This window comes from Sciurus vulgaris (assembly GCF_902686455.1).
Source record: "Sciurus vulgaris genome assembly, chromosome: 7".
Taxonomy (NCBI): domain Eukaryota; kingdom Metazoa; phylum Chordata; class Mammalia; order Rodentia; family Sciuridae; genus Sciurus; species Sciurus vulgaris.
This window is the reverse complement of record NC_136467.1, coordinates 118,951,111-118,965,917: the sequence shown is the minus strand read 5'-3', so window position 1 is coordinate 118,965,917 and position 14,807 is coordinate 118,951,111. Positions and strand designations below refer to the sequence as shown.

General features: G+C 36.3%; 1 protein-coding gene across 1 annotated transcript in view; it reads right to left on the bottom strand.

The window, feature by feature from the left end:
- The window catches only part of BTBD9 (BTB domain containing 9), a 447,416-nt gene that overhangs the window by 393,260 nt on the left and 39,349 nt on the right, over positions 1 to 14,807 (bottom strand). The window contains 3 exon segments of the mRNA XM_079148343.1: positions 760 to 1,011; positions 1,013 to 1,124; positions 5,150 to 5,361. Of these exon segments, the coding sequence (XP_079004469.1) occupies positions 760 to 1,011; positions 1,013 to 1,124; positions 5,150 to 5,334 (549 nt within the window). The 5' untranslated portion in view covers positions 5,335 to 5,361.

Here is a 14,807-nt window from a genome sequence, read left to right as displayed (position 1 = left end):
AGATACATATGTGCACCTAAAATTCGAAATCTTTTATCCTTAGTATCACTGCAGTACCATATTTTTTAATTCTTGGATCTCCAAACTAACCTACACCAACACTGGTGCAATCCTCAAAGACCTCTGCCTTTAAAAATTATGTGCAATAATAAAAATCATAGTTTACACTCAAATCAAGATATATAGCTTTTTAAACGTTTTTTTTTTTTTTTCTTTCATTAGAGATATTCAGGTCCTAGGAGAAACACAAAAATAGAAAAGGAGCAATAACCACCACCCAGGATTCAGAGAAAGACTTGAGCAATATAGTTTTAGTCTAGCTATAATAGTGAATTTTGAACCAGTCCAAAAAAAAAGCAGTGACTTAAAGACATCGACTCATCAGATCTCCTTTATGAATTTCCCTTCTTTCTATAAAGTATTATTAGTTGCACTCTCTGTCAGAGAAATACAAAACCAATAAGTAATATATAATACCACAAAGAACCCTATTTGGCTGTCATCATCCTGAAAACCACTAACCAGTAGCATAGTCTCTTTTGCACATAAAGCTTACCAAAAGAATCTTAAAAGAAAACAGAACCGATTAGCTTCTCTCTTCTCTGACCATCTAGAATCCCAGCAGGCAGAGGCAAGTGGCTAGAAAGATAACCTCCTTGATACCAATGATCTTTATTTTCAATCCATTATTGTATTGCCACTGTACCCATATAAATAAAACAATGCATGCCTACAAACTACTTGCAGAGAATGACACACCTTGGAAAGGGAGAGGAAGCCATCACTTGAGAGCACCTCCTGAGCATTTCTGTCCATGAACATGCAGCACATACAAGTTAACTTGGGAAGTGAGTAGAGACTGGCAACATCAAAAGTCATACAGACATTCTGAATGTTAAGTATGGTGCAGAGATACTCAGAGGTAGAATCCTCCAGCTCTGGAAATCCATATTTATGAGCCAGGCTCAAAAAATCCAGCAGCACCTCCTCCTTCTCATCTGTCAGTGTCGCCCCGCCCAGTGTAGATGTATTTGAGTAGCATTGTGAATGCTTCTGCAGTGGTGTCCTGGAGAGGGATTTCTGCTTCAGGCTGAGACTCCCGCATTCCACCATACAGCAATGCTCTGCACATCAGAAAAGATACCCAAGAGGAAAGCCTCAATAAGATTTGCTACAAAATATGTGAAATAGTAGTTATCTATATCATGCAAACATAAATTTGTTTAATGGCACAAAGATCCAGGTGGGAAAATGAAAAGTAATATTTTAAATAATTCTTTAAAGAAAGCAAGAATAATAATTTAAAAACCATCTGAATTAATTTCATAAACAACTGAAATAATGAGGTATCCTGAGAGCTTAAGATTAAACAGAAAGTTGGAAGTCATCCTTTAAGAGGAACAATTAAATCAATATAAAGAAGTTAAAAGTCAATAGTCAGTTTAAAAACTAAATCTCTATAGGAAAAGATGTAATTGGATAAAATTAAAACAATAATCAGATATGATTCTCCCCTGTTAGACTGGCAGAAATTAGAAAGTTGGTTAATATCCAGTGCTGTGAAAGCAATGAGAAAGAAGGTTCTTTCATGCACTACTTTGAGAGTATATAAAAAAGGGCCCCCAGGAGCTGGAGTTGTGGCTCAGTGGTGAAGCACTTGCCTAGCATGTGTGAGGCACTGCGTTCGATTCTCGGCACCACATATAAATAAATGAATAAAATAAAGGTCTATCAACATCTAAAAATTTTTTTTTTTTTTAAATGGGATCCCACTTTCAGAAAGTAATTTAGTAACTGAAATCTGAAATGTGCATACCCTTCAACTCAGTAATCTCTCTCTTAAGACTCGACTTTGAGAAATAACACAGTAAAAGTAAATATAAAAGAATATTTAATTAAAACACTGTGGAAAGGCTCACTAGGACCACGGTTAAACATGGTTGAAAAACAAGACATTCTACACAGCCATTAAAAAGACCAATGGAGACCAATAAGTACTGACTTAGAAAGATCTGCCTTGGTTCTTCCCCAAGATACAGCAGGTAAGGAAGGAAGGTTTGATGTTTTCTGTGAAAAGTTACTCTTGTACAGTTAGTTTGTCCTAAACTGGAAATGGATAGGCTCTTGTGTCAGTGCTTAGGCCTCTCCTGACTGCTGATAGTTAACTTTATTTTGCACAAGAATAGTGTTCAATGAGACTCTATGGAAATGGCTCTGAGTTTACCCAAAAAGCTGTCAAATATTACAAAGGTTCGATATCCATAGCGACATCAAGAAAGTGAGACAAGTATATTGCATTCACTCAATATGACTTCCCAATTTCTAAAAAGTATCTGAGTTTCTTTTAAGAATATACTGAAAACCTGAGAGAATCCCCCATATAGTTATTTCCAATTATCTTTGAATACTGTAAACTGCAAGGTATATATATTCACAAAACTAAATATAAGGCTGAAAAATTCTGACTTAATGTAGAATATTTTTTTTTAAACTGGGGATTAAACCCAGGGACACTTAACTACTGAGCCACACCCCCAGCCCTTTTTCATATGTTATTTTGAGACAGGGTCCCTCTAAGTTGCTCAGGACCTCTCTAAATCATTAAGGTGGCTTTGAACTCGAGATCCTCCTGACTCAGCCTCCCAAGCAACTAGATTACAGGTGTGCGCCACACCACCCAGCAAGAGCAGACTCTTAAAAAACACTTTAAAAGTAGTAAAAAAGTAAGAAAATAAAAGATACACAAAAGGAAAAATGTGAAGAGGTCAAAGGCTGGTAACAAATAATGACCAGACCAAGGCCAGATGAGTTGGCTGAGGAAAAAGAAAAAGAGAGTGTTAACAAGAACCTTTAACAAAATGCCTGTCTTTTCTAAGCTCCTGATTTCATCTACAGCGGTGTTTTATTTGCACAAGATGGGAAGTGTTGAGATGTTCATAAGGAACTCCAGCAGTTCTAGCTAGAGCACGTATTCCAAGAGACGCACTTTATTACAACATATGTGACTCTAGGTGTTGCTGTCTTGCTGTCTTAATTTGTCTTATGCAAAGCAGTTAACTGTCAGCAGTCAGAAAGGCCCAAATGCTGTCACAGAGCCTGTCGATTCCCAGTTAAAGACAAGCTGACTGCAGAACAGGGAACTTTTCACAGTAAACATGGAACCTTCCTTACTCATGTTCTGTACCTCAGGAAAGAGCCAAGACAGATCTTATAAAAGCCAAAAGGGCGCTGGGGTTGTGGCTCAGTGGCAGAGCACTTGCCTAGCATGTGTGAGGCACTGGGTTCAATTCTTAGCACCACATATAAATTAATAAAATATAAATTAATGAATAAGATAAAAAGATCTGTCAACATCTAAAAAATATTTTTAAAAAAGTCAATGTGCAGGTCTGGGGTTGTGGCTCAGTGGTAGAGCGCTCGCCTAGCATGTGTAGGGCCCTGGGTTCAATCCTCAGCACCACATTAAAATAAATGTATTGTGTCCACCTACAACTACAAAACAAAATATTTTTAAAAAAATAAAATAAATAAAAGCCAACATGCCATTTTCGAAGAAGGCAACCAAAATTTTCTTTAAGGCATGGGCCTCTCCATTTTTACATCAGCTTCTTCAGGAAAATCTATAACTCTATGGACCATTTGTATACTTGTCAATTAAAAAAAGGTCCATTATCAGGGATACATTATCATTCAGTCAATAATTCAGTGACAATTCCCTTATAACTAATGTAAGTAAAATGAAGAGTAATTAAGAGATCAGTATAATACTTATAGACCTGAAAGTAAAGGATCTGAGTAACAAACAATAGCTATCTTTAAGTGGGATTTTTACGTTAATTAAATATATATTTTATTTAGTCTTATTTCTAATATAACTATGAAACTTAGTCTCAGTCACTATTTGTTTCTTTTAACTTAGGTTGTTAATCTATATGTCTTACAGATCTCTTGGGTTACCTACAGGTCCTAGGCCTCAGAAGCCTGAATCCAAGAGGCAAACATGTTTATTAGCAGGTTGCAAGCTTAGTTTTACCTAAACAACAAGAAGCCTATCTGCCAATCAGTGTACATCCCATTAGTCATCAATTGTGAGAAGGTGAGAGTAGTGAAGACTCAGCCTCAAGAATTAATGACTTTCAATTTTAAATGGCTGTATTTCAGCATTCCTTCAAATAGATCTTTGTTACTTTTCAAAGATAGTTAAGTTTTTCAATAGAAAATTTCTTAAGCAGTTTTGTTAATATTTGCTCTTTCTGCCCATTTAGGGGAACCAAACTTTCATTGAGTATATAAAATGTTTACAGATAAAGATACAGCTGATTTGGAGGAAGCTGTAATAAAAGCTGGATTTTAGAAATAACATCAAAAGTTCACTTATTGTTTTGAATATAAAACTGCAAAAATAGACTACAATGAAATCATCTAGCTCCTTCTCTATTTTGCATAAATATTATTCAAGTTTGCTAAATTATTTCAGAATTCTACTAATCTAGCCAGGCATGGTGGCACATGCCTATAATCCCAGTGGCTCAGGAGACTGAGGCAGGAGGATCAAGAGTTCAAAGCCAGCCTCAGCAAAAGCAAGGTGCTAAGCAACTCAGTGAGACCCTGTCTCTAAATAAAATACAAATTAGGGCTGGGGATGTGGCTCAGTGGTTGCGTGCCCCTGAGTTCAATCCCCACTAATCCCCACTAAAAAAATCTATTAATCTGAAAAGCAAATAAAAATGATATAAACACTTAAGTCCTCTTGTATGCAGGTCCTAGTTAGAGAAGCTAAGACCACTAATGTCATTCTTACACAATGCGCTGGTCACAAATGTTAAAGCAAAATTGCATTTATATATTTGAATAAAATAAATGTCATCCCATGTGAGGGGAAAAAAAGACAGTCTGAGAAATATTCTTCAAATCTTAAAAAAATAGTTGATTCGTACTGTATGGCCTAACCCCTTAACTCTAAGATGGTCCTAAAGGGAAAGGTGATTCTAAAAAAAAATAACAAAAAGTCTACCAAGATGAAATTCTTAGAGAGGCTGAATTGAAGGATTGCTAGAATTTGCTGGTGTGCTTGGGTGCATATTTTTCAGAAGAAAATACCAGGGTTTGCTACACATGACTAGAATTTTCAAAAAGGCATTATACTTACCGAAAATATTGGCATCTAGCTGCTAAAATTACCCTGTGGGCAGGAAAACGTTTCTTTTCCACGACAAACGTGACGTCGCCATATTCTTCCCCAATCAACAAGGCACCGATGTGCTCAGACAAAATGTGCACGTGATCAATTTCCCCCACTGAAGTAAAGGGGCGAAGAGGGTGGCTGTTACTCATCTTGTAGAACAGACGGTAGTCGCTGATCTAGCACAAAAAGAAGGGGTAAGAGTTAGCAGGGAAGGAGAGTGCACTCAGAAAACCCCATGATAAACACAGCTAAGCAGAAGTTTAAAGTGCTCAAAAAGTTAACATGAGAGAGCATTCATCAATGGTCACTTTATTAGCTGATTTATTCTGAGAAACAACTCAACCTGTTTTCGGGCCTTGTCACAGTAGGAAGCCATCATGATCTAGAAAACTGAGCCAAATACAGGTCCCACATTCCTTACAGTACCCGGAGAAAAGGAAAAAAATCAACATTATTTTAACATAAATTTATTGCAATGTTGAGCATAATTATACCCAGATATACCTAGGCATAGATCTAGGCCTTAATTACAAACAACACACAAAATTATCAGATTTCATAGAAGATATTTTGGTACAAAACCATCTTAAATACTCTCCAAAAAATAATCTTCTAAAATCATAAAAATAAATAGACATTTATTAATGGAAGTTTACAGTAGCATCCCAAACCCCTCCCCAAAAGATTAACCCCAGAACTTTTCTCCAGACTAATTTCCATTCCAATCTTATAGCTCTGATGATTAGGTTGACAGTTTTTACCAGAACATAATTACATTTTATTTCACTTATAGGTACTTCCTTGCTTTTATATGCAATGTCTTTCTACAAAGTAACAGAAAAGCAAAGGTTAAAGACTGATTAATGGTTTCAGATGTTAGGGGATTTATGATTTTAGAAAGCTAAAAATATTTGTTTTAAGTCCTTAATGTATTTGCAGGTACTTCTCTTCCAGGTTTAAGTAACCCAGCAAGCGGATGGAGACTTCACTAGCATTCAGGTGCCCCACGTGGAGAGAGATCTGGTAGCTCAGAGGTGATTCAGCTGCCCCTCTGTTGCACCAGAGACTAGGGGAATTGAGCCAGACATGTTTTCCCCAGTAGCACTCCACACCGTCTTGAACTCTCTACTTGGACCAGGATTGCAGCCTGAGCAGTTCCTAATCTTCAAACCTCCATATCCAGACACATTAATCCCAAGGTCAAAGCCTTTCTGTCCTGCAACTACAAGAGCCTCATAGACCAAGTTCCTTAAGCTACCTACTATCACGTGCTTGCCCCCAACAAAGGAACCAACAGCAAAGATTGTGATGCAAGAGAACAGTAAAGATCGAGCTAGGAAGGAGACATCCAGTCAGGTAAGTGAGCAAGCTCCTGATCCCCTAATAACAGGTAGGCGCATCGGGGGACTAGCAGTACTCTCCTGTTATTGCAAGACAAATCCCTCTCCTTCAAATGCAGCCTCAGAACTAAAATATCTCTAGTCACTTGTGTATGAAAGACCAAATTCAGCTAAAAAGGTTCTGCTTAGGAGCATAGCAGGTAATTTGTGCTACCATAGTCTAATGTGTAAGACCAACGGCCCAATACAGGGGTTGGCAAACTTTCTGCAAAGGATCAGATAGTATTTTAGGCTTTGCTCATTATATAGCCTTTGTCACAGCTATTCGACTCTGCCATAGGAGCCTAAAAGCAGCTGTAGGCAATAAGTAGCCTCATAAAATGTGGCTATGTTTCAATAAAACTATTTATTAAAAAAAAAAAAAAAGCACTGGAGGGGGCTGGGGTTGTAGTTCAGGGGAAAGCACTTGCCTAGCACATGTGAGGCACTGGGTTTGATCCCTGGCACCACATAAAAGCTGAACAAACAAAATAAATGTATTGTGTCCACCTATAACTAAAAATATTTTTAAAAAAAAAGAAAGAAAGAAAGAAAGAAAAAGAAAGTTGGGCACAGTGGTGCACACCTGTAATCCTAGCAGCTCGGGAGGCTGAGGTAGGAGGATCAAGAGTTCAATGCCAGCCTTAGCAACTTGCTGAGGCCCTAGGCAATTCAGTGAGACCCTGTCACTAAATTAAATACAAAAAAGGCCTGAGGATGTGGCTCAGTGGTTGAGCACTCCCGAGTTCAATCCCCAGTACCAAAAAAAAAAAAAAAAAAAAAAAAAAAAAACTGATTTGGTCAAAAGGTCATTATGCTACTTCCTCCATAACGTTTAATCAAGAACTGACTGTACTCGAGACAAAGGACCAGATGAGGCCTTTTTTTTTTTTTTTTTCATTGTTTCTGCTGGGTTTCCCAACTGATGTTGAAAGTAACATGGTCGTTTCCTATGTTAGCCATGAAATTCTGAAAGCTACTAGAACCTGACTCCAAAATCCTATTCTTCTCAACAGGACTGTTCACATTACTATCCATTATTGTGATGAAGGTACATGACTATAAACATAACAGTCTCTGCCTGGATGAAAGGATGCACTGCATACTCCTTACCAATTTGAACATATTTTCTGAAATAAATTCTCTTCATATTTTATCTAGGTCATGACCAAGACTCAAATTATTAACTCAATGACTCTTGCCAAACAATGATTGATTTTGGGTTAACTAGCTCAGAAGGGAAATTTACAATTCTTCAACTGATATATCATAAACATTAATAGTACATATGTAAATATCTATCTTAATAGGTTCTCCAGCTCTTTACTTCTCAAAACATATAATTTCATTTTCTAAATTTACATTTTAATTATGTTTTTCCAAGTGGAGACATAAAGAGAATATTGCTGGGTACAGAAAATAGCCACTTAGTGTGGAATAAACAGAATTTTTATTAGCAAATAGAAATAATTTTAATTAGACCCGTGATTCTCAGTGAGCTTGTCACACACAGAAACTGCAAGAGGAACTTAAAAAGAGGGAAAAAAGTGCTTGAGTCCCACCCATGAGAGATTCTTATTTAATGAGTCTGGAATGGGGCCTGGGCATCGGAATCATCACGCTGAAGTGATTCTAATGAGCAGCCTGGAGAAGAGCCACTAATTTAGATTAAGCTACCCGCTATGGTGTGGATGTTTGTTCCCAGGGGCTGATGCACTGGAGGGTTGGTCCTGAGGGGTGGTGGTGGTGGCGGCGGCGGTGGCGGTGATAGTGGGAAGCGTTATGTAACCTTTAAGAGGTGAAGCCTAGTGGTAAGTCCTTAGGTCACTGACGGCATTGCCCTACAAAATGATTAAGGTAGTTCTGAAGCAACTACTAGACAGTTCTCTTTAGAGGATTGCTATAAAAAGAATAAGCCTGGAATCACCTCACAGCTCTCTGGCTTCCTGTTTTAAGATGTGATTTCTTCTTCCAATTAACATGCATTCTCATCATTGTAACAACATCAGCCAAGAGGTCCTCAGCCAGTGCCAGCGATATACCCTTGGACCTACAAAACTGTAAACTAAATAAAACTCTCTCCCTTACAGTTAGCCTGCCTCAGATATTTTATTATAGTAATGCAAAACTGGCTATTACAGTTTACATCCCTTAGGCATACAAGTTCACAAAATATCCACCAAGAAATTCATTTAGGATATAATTCTATTATGACTATTATTGCAAAGGGGTAAATGATGCTAAAACAAAGTTATCAATCCACAGCTTCTATGCACAAAATTGAGTATTTTCACATTGGGCTAGCTTATTTACAAACTGGTAGTTTGGATGTACTCACTTTTACACATACACTTTTTTAAAAGGATATTTTTAGAAACCACATATTAATAAAGTTAATTTTTTAAGCCCCAAATTCTGTTTTGGTAAGCAATTAAATTAGAAAAAGATTTTTAAAGTCTAGGAAGCAAAACTATATTGACTTGTTTCTTCAGCTTTATAAGTTATTCTGCCATTACTTATACATGTGATCTTTGACAAACATTCTAACTTCTGTGAGACTATTTCCACACCTGTAATGGTATGGCTCTAGAAGATAATTAGGTTTCTTTTTTTGTTTTTTGTTTTGGGGTACCGGGGATTGAACTCAGGAGCACTTGACCACTGAGTCACATCTCCAGCCCTATTTTGTATTATTTTGAGACAGGGTCTCACTGAGTTGCATAGGGCCTCACTAAATTGCTGAGGCTGGCTTTGAACTCACAATCCTCATGCCTCTGCCTCCCCAGCCACTGGGATTACAGGCATGCGCCACCATACCCAGCAGATAATTAGTTTTTTAAGTTACATTTTATAACTGCTACACTGCCTTTAATATTCATTTGTTTTAGCTTGCATGTAAAATCAAGACAATTAAGCTACAAAACTAGAACACAACATGAAAATCAAATATATGTGGAAAATTGGAAATTTTGAAAAGTTCATACAAATGCATTATTACTAGGGTAGACAGTCCCAAAGAGGGCTGCTTTCAATTCTTTTACCTTCCCTATACAAACATACCACCTCCCCACTTAGAACTGATTCCAATTCCATTCTCCCTAAATATTGGACGGTCTTGGGATCACAGAAGTGAGGTTCCAGGACTATACCTTGAGAAAGTCTGGCAGCTTCTGTTTTTGCACTTTGAGGACCATGAGTTGCCTTGATCACGTGGAGAAGTCAGATGGAAAATGAGAGGTTGATACTGCCCAAGGACGAACCAAAGAACCCAAGTGAAATGAAAACCAAGCCCCCAGACATATGATCCCAGTAAAGTCATTACAACCTGCTCACTGTCATCAGAGTCCTTCTAGTTGAAGGCATAGGTATGTGAGGATGACCCAACTTCAGCACACATCATGTGGTGCAAACACACACCAACCCAGCTGGGCCCTGTTCAAATTCCTGATCCACAGAATTGTATTAAATATAAAGTAGTTATCCATGTAAGCCATTAAATTTTAGAGAACTTTGTTATGTAGCAATAGATATCAAAGAATTATTATATGAAAAGTATTGCATTTATGAATATTGCATTTGTCAGAAATTTTTAAATTAGTACATAAGAAGCTTAAGAATCAGCTTTATCACCTATACAGAGGGGAGAAAACAAAACTCCAAGGTACATCATCAAAGAACAATTCATAACAAATTGTCTTTTTGGGTTCACACATTTAAAATACTTATTGAAGGAAGAAACCTGGAGAGACAATTAAGAAAGTCAGGTGCTTTACAGGGAGCAGATAATGCCATTGGGACTGGTTCTGAACTTCCAATATGGTGTTTTTTTTGTTTTTTGTTTTTAATTTCATGCAATGTGAAATACTGAGATTTCTTCTCAAATATGTAGACATCACCTACACTAGATGCATAAATCTTTATCTGAAGGAAGAAACAGCAGATTAGAGGAATCCACAATATCACAGAAGATCTCCAAGAATGAATTAAAACAAGAGTTTGCAGCAACATATGGAGGGAGGAAGGCTGTAGAAAAACAGCAGTAGGCATCTCAGAGAGCTAGCAACCAGGTGAAAACCAAACAAATGGGTTGCCAGAATAGGACGAGAATTAATAAAAGGACTACAAAGTGGCATGTCAGGAGCATGGGGCTCAAGGGCAAAAAGGAAGAGACAAAGAAAACCACTTTATACTGTTAAAGGGAATAACTCAGTAAGAAAATATAACAATAATAAAAGTCTATGCCCCAAATGTCATTATACCGAATTACATAAAACAAACCCTACTTGACATAAAGGCTCAGACAGACCCAGTACAATAGCACTGAGTGATTTCAACACATTTCTCTCATTAATAGATAAGTTATCCAGACATAAAACAAGTAAAGTCACTTCAGACCTAAAATGGACCTAACAGACATCTATAGAATATTTCATCCAACAATAGCTGAATTCACGTTCCTCTCAGCTACTCATGGAATTTTCTCCAAAACAGACCATGCAGTGAGTCAGCAAATATATGAAGTCTTAGAAAGTATTTGTAATGACATATGTTTATATTTTATTAAAAACATAAATGTATTCATATATATGCATATATATATATATGAATTCCTTGTATGTTGCCAAATCATAATGGAATGAAATTATATTTCAACAAAGAAAAACTACAGCAACATACAAAGACTTAATGCACTTTTGAATAATGAATGGGCCAAGAAGACACCAAGGGAGAATTTTTAAATTCTTAGACTCAAACAAGAATAAATATATAACATCCAGAATCTCTGTGACACTATGAAGGTGGTTCTAAAGAGGAAAGTTTATGAGTGCCTACATATAAAAATCAGAGAGCTCCCAGATAAATAACCTAATAACACATCACAAGGTTCTAGAAAAATAAAAACAAACCAATTCCAAAACTTGTAGAAGGAAGAAAATAATTAAGATCAGAGAAGAAATAAATGAAATAGATAATAAAAAATATAAAGGATCAATGTAACAAAGAGGTGGTTCTTCAAAAAGATAAGGACTGACAAACCGTAGCTAAAACTAACCAAAAAAAAAAACAAAAAACCTCAAATTAATAAAATTCAAAATGAAAGAAGAGATATCACAGACATGAGTGAAATCCAGAGGATCTATAGGGTCTATTTTGAAAAAAATATTGCAAAAAATTGGAACAAATTTCTAGACACAAATACAACCTACCAAAATTGGACCAAGGGGATATAGAAAACCTAATCAGACCAATAACAAGGAAAAAGACTGAAGCAGTAATAAAAAGCCTCCCCAAGAAGAAAAGCTCAGAACTTGATGGATTCTCAGCTGAAACCTATCAGACTTTTAATGAAGAACTAATGCCAGTGCTCCTCAGATTATTCCATAAAATAGAAAGGGGGGGGGGCACTTCCAAAGTCATTTTATAAAGAAAGTACCACCCCAAAACCAGATAAGAACATGTCAAGAAAAGGAAACTACAGACCAATATCCCAGATGAACAGATGAAAAACTCCTTAATAAAATATTAGCAAATCTACACGATTGTATAATTATATCAAAGTGGAATCTTCTGTCATGTATAATGAAAAAGAACCAATAGAAAAATAGCAAATACTATTCAACAGCAAGCACATTAACAAGAAGGTACATTAAGGAGCTGGGGAGATAGCTCAGTCGGCAGAGTGCTTGCCTTGTAAGTACGAGGCCCTTGGGTTCGATCCCCAGCACCCCCCAAAAAAAAAAAAAAAAAAAAAAAAAAAAGAAGGTACATCAAGATCAAGTTGATTTCATTCCAGGGATGCAAGGATGGATCAACATGTGCAAATGAGCAAATGTAATTCACCATATAAATAAAATTAGGAACAGAAAATCCCATGATCATATCAACAGGTGCAGAAAAAGCTTATGACAAAATTCAGCACCTATTACTGATTTAAAAAAAAAAAAAAACACTGAAGGAACTAGGGACAGAAGGAACTTACCTCAACATCATAAAGACTATTTACAAGAAACCCAAAGCCAACCTCATATTCAATGTGTAAAAACTGAAAGCATTTCCTTTAAAATCAGGAACAAGACAAGAACATCCACTCTCAACACTCCTATTCAATAAAGTACTTGAAATTTTAGGCATGACAATTAGGCAAGAGGAGGAAATAAAAGGAATACAAATAAAAAAGGAAGAAGTCAAGCTATCATTGTAGATGATATGATCCTATACTTAGAAGATTAAAAAACTCCACCAGACAGGTTTTCCTGTTATCAGGTCCACTCCCGCACTGCAAGAGTTCTCTCTTCTCTTCTCACTTCAATAAATCCTACTTTGCTTACTTTTGCCTTAAAAAAAAAAAAAAAAAAAATTCGCCATAAGACCTCTAGAACTGATAAACACACTCAGCAAAGTATCAGGATACAAAGCCAACACACAAAAATCAATAGTTTTATTTAAACCAATAATGAATTCACTGAAAAATAAATCAGGAAAACACTTCCATTCCAATAGTTTCAAAAAATGAAAATACCTGAGAATAAATCTAAACAACAAAGTGAAAGAATCTATAATTAAAATTATTGAACACTAAAGAAAGAAATTGAAGATGAGGCTAGGAAGCTTTCCCATGTTCTTGGATAGGCAGGATTGCTATTGCTAAAATGGCCAAATTATCAAAAGTGACCTATAGATTCCACGCAATCCCCATCAAAATCCAAGGATGGTCATCACAGAACTACAAAAAAGTCCTAAAATTCATATGGAAGAATTAAAAACCCAGAAAGTCAAAGCAAATCTGAGCAAAGGGAGCAATGCTGGAGGCAACATAATACCTGATTTCAAATTATACTACAGAGCTATAGAAACAAAAAAGAGCATGGTACTGGCACAAAAACAGACTCGGAGACCAGTGGAATAGAGGGCACAGAGCCAACCCCACTCAGACACAGCAACCTGAGCCTTGAGAAAAGCTCAAAAAACATGTTGGAGAAAAGACAGCCTTTTCAACAACTAGTGCTGGGAAAATGGGACATCCATATTGTAGAAGAATGAAACTAAATCAATTCTAAGTGGATCAAAGATCTAGGAATTAGACCAGAAATACTACAGCTGCTACAAGAAAAACATAGGGTTGACACTCCAGCACATCCACACAGGTACCAACTTCCTTAGTAAGACTCCTGAAGCTCAAACACTAAAATTAAGAGGAATCAACAAGGGGGATGGCATCGAATAAAAAAGCTTCTGCACTACAAAGGAAACAAGAACATGAAGGCAGAGCCTACCGAATGGGAGACAATCCTCATCAGCTACTCTTCCAAAGGGAATTAATATCCAGAATATGTAAAGAACTCAAAAAGCTTATCACAAAAAATCCCAATCAATAAATGGGTAAATGATCTAAAGAGACATTTCTCAAAAGAAATAAACATGGCCAACAAACACATTTTAAAAAGTTCAACAACTTTAGCAATTAGAGAAATGCAAATGGAAACTACAATGAGATTTCAGCTCACTCCAAACAGAATAGCAATCACCAAGAACACAAATAACGATAATTTCTGGTGAGGATGTGGGGGAAAAGGCATACTTATACATTGTCTATAGGACTGAATTAGCACAACTACTTCAGAGAGCAATATTCTAGCTCAGGAGAACCTCTCCCATGAGACTGAAAACTTTATGGGAATTTTACCTAACTACAAAGACACAACCTACAATGAGAAACTGAGCAGGTATTCACTCCCTCATTTTTATATAATATCACATTTCCCACTCCTTTTTCTAAGAGTGGGAATTGCTTTTAAGGGTTGTGGTAGCTGAGCTTCATGTGATAAAGAACTTCAGGTACTATTAAAAGAAAGTTTTAAAGGATACTCAATCTTCTTTAAAGAGTCCTCAGGTTAAAAGCTTAAAGGAGAAAAAAATCATATAAATAGCTTTGTAAAAGCTAAAATACCATAGTAAACATTATAAACTTTATAAAAAGTTTTGACCAGGAATAAAAGGTTACTTCATTAACTTGATACACACAAACATACAGCCTAAAAGAGGTTAATCAAAGACAAGAAACATTCAGAGATATGACTACTCTTATCACTATTAACATTTTTCAGGAATAAAAGAAAATGCAATTAAGAAAACCAAATCCAACATAAACAGAGGAGGAAACAAAGTCATTATTTACAGATGATAACTGCCTCATGAAAAAAACCATAAGAATCAACCAAAAAATATTAAAGAAAATAAGGGAA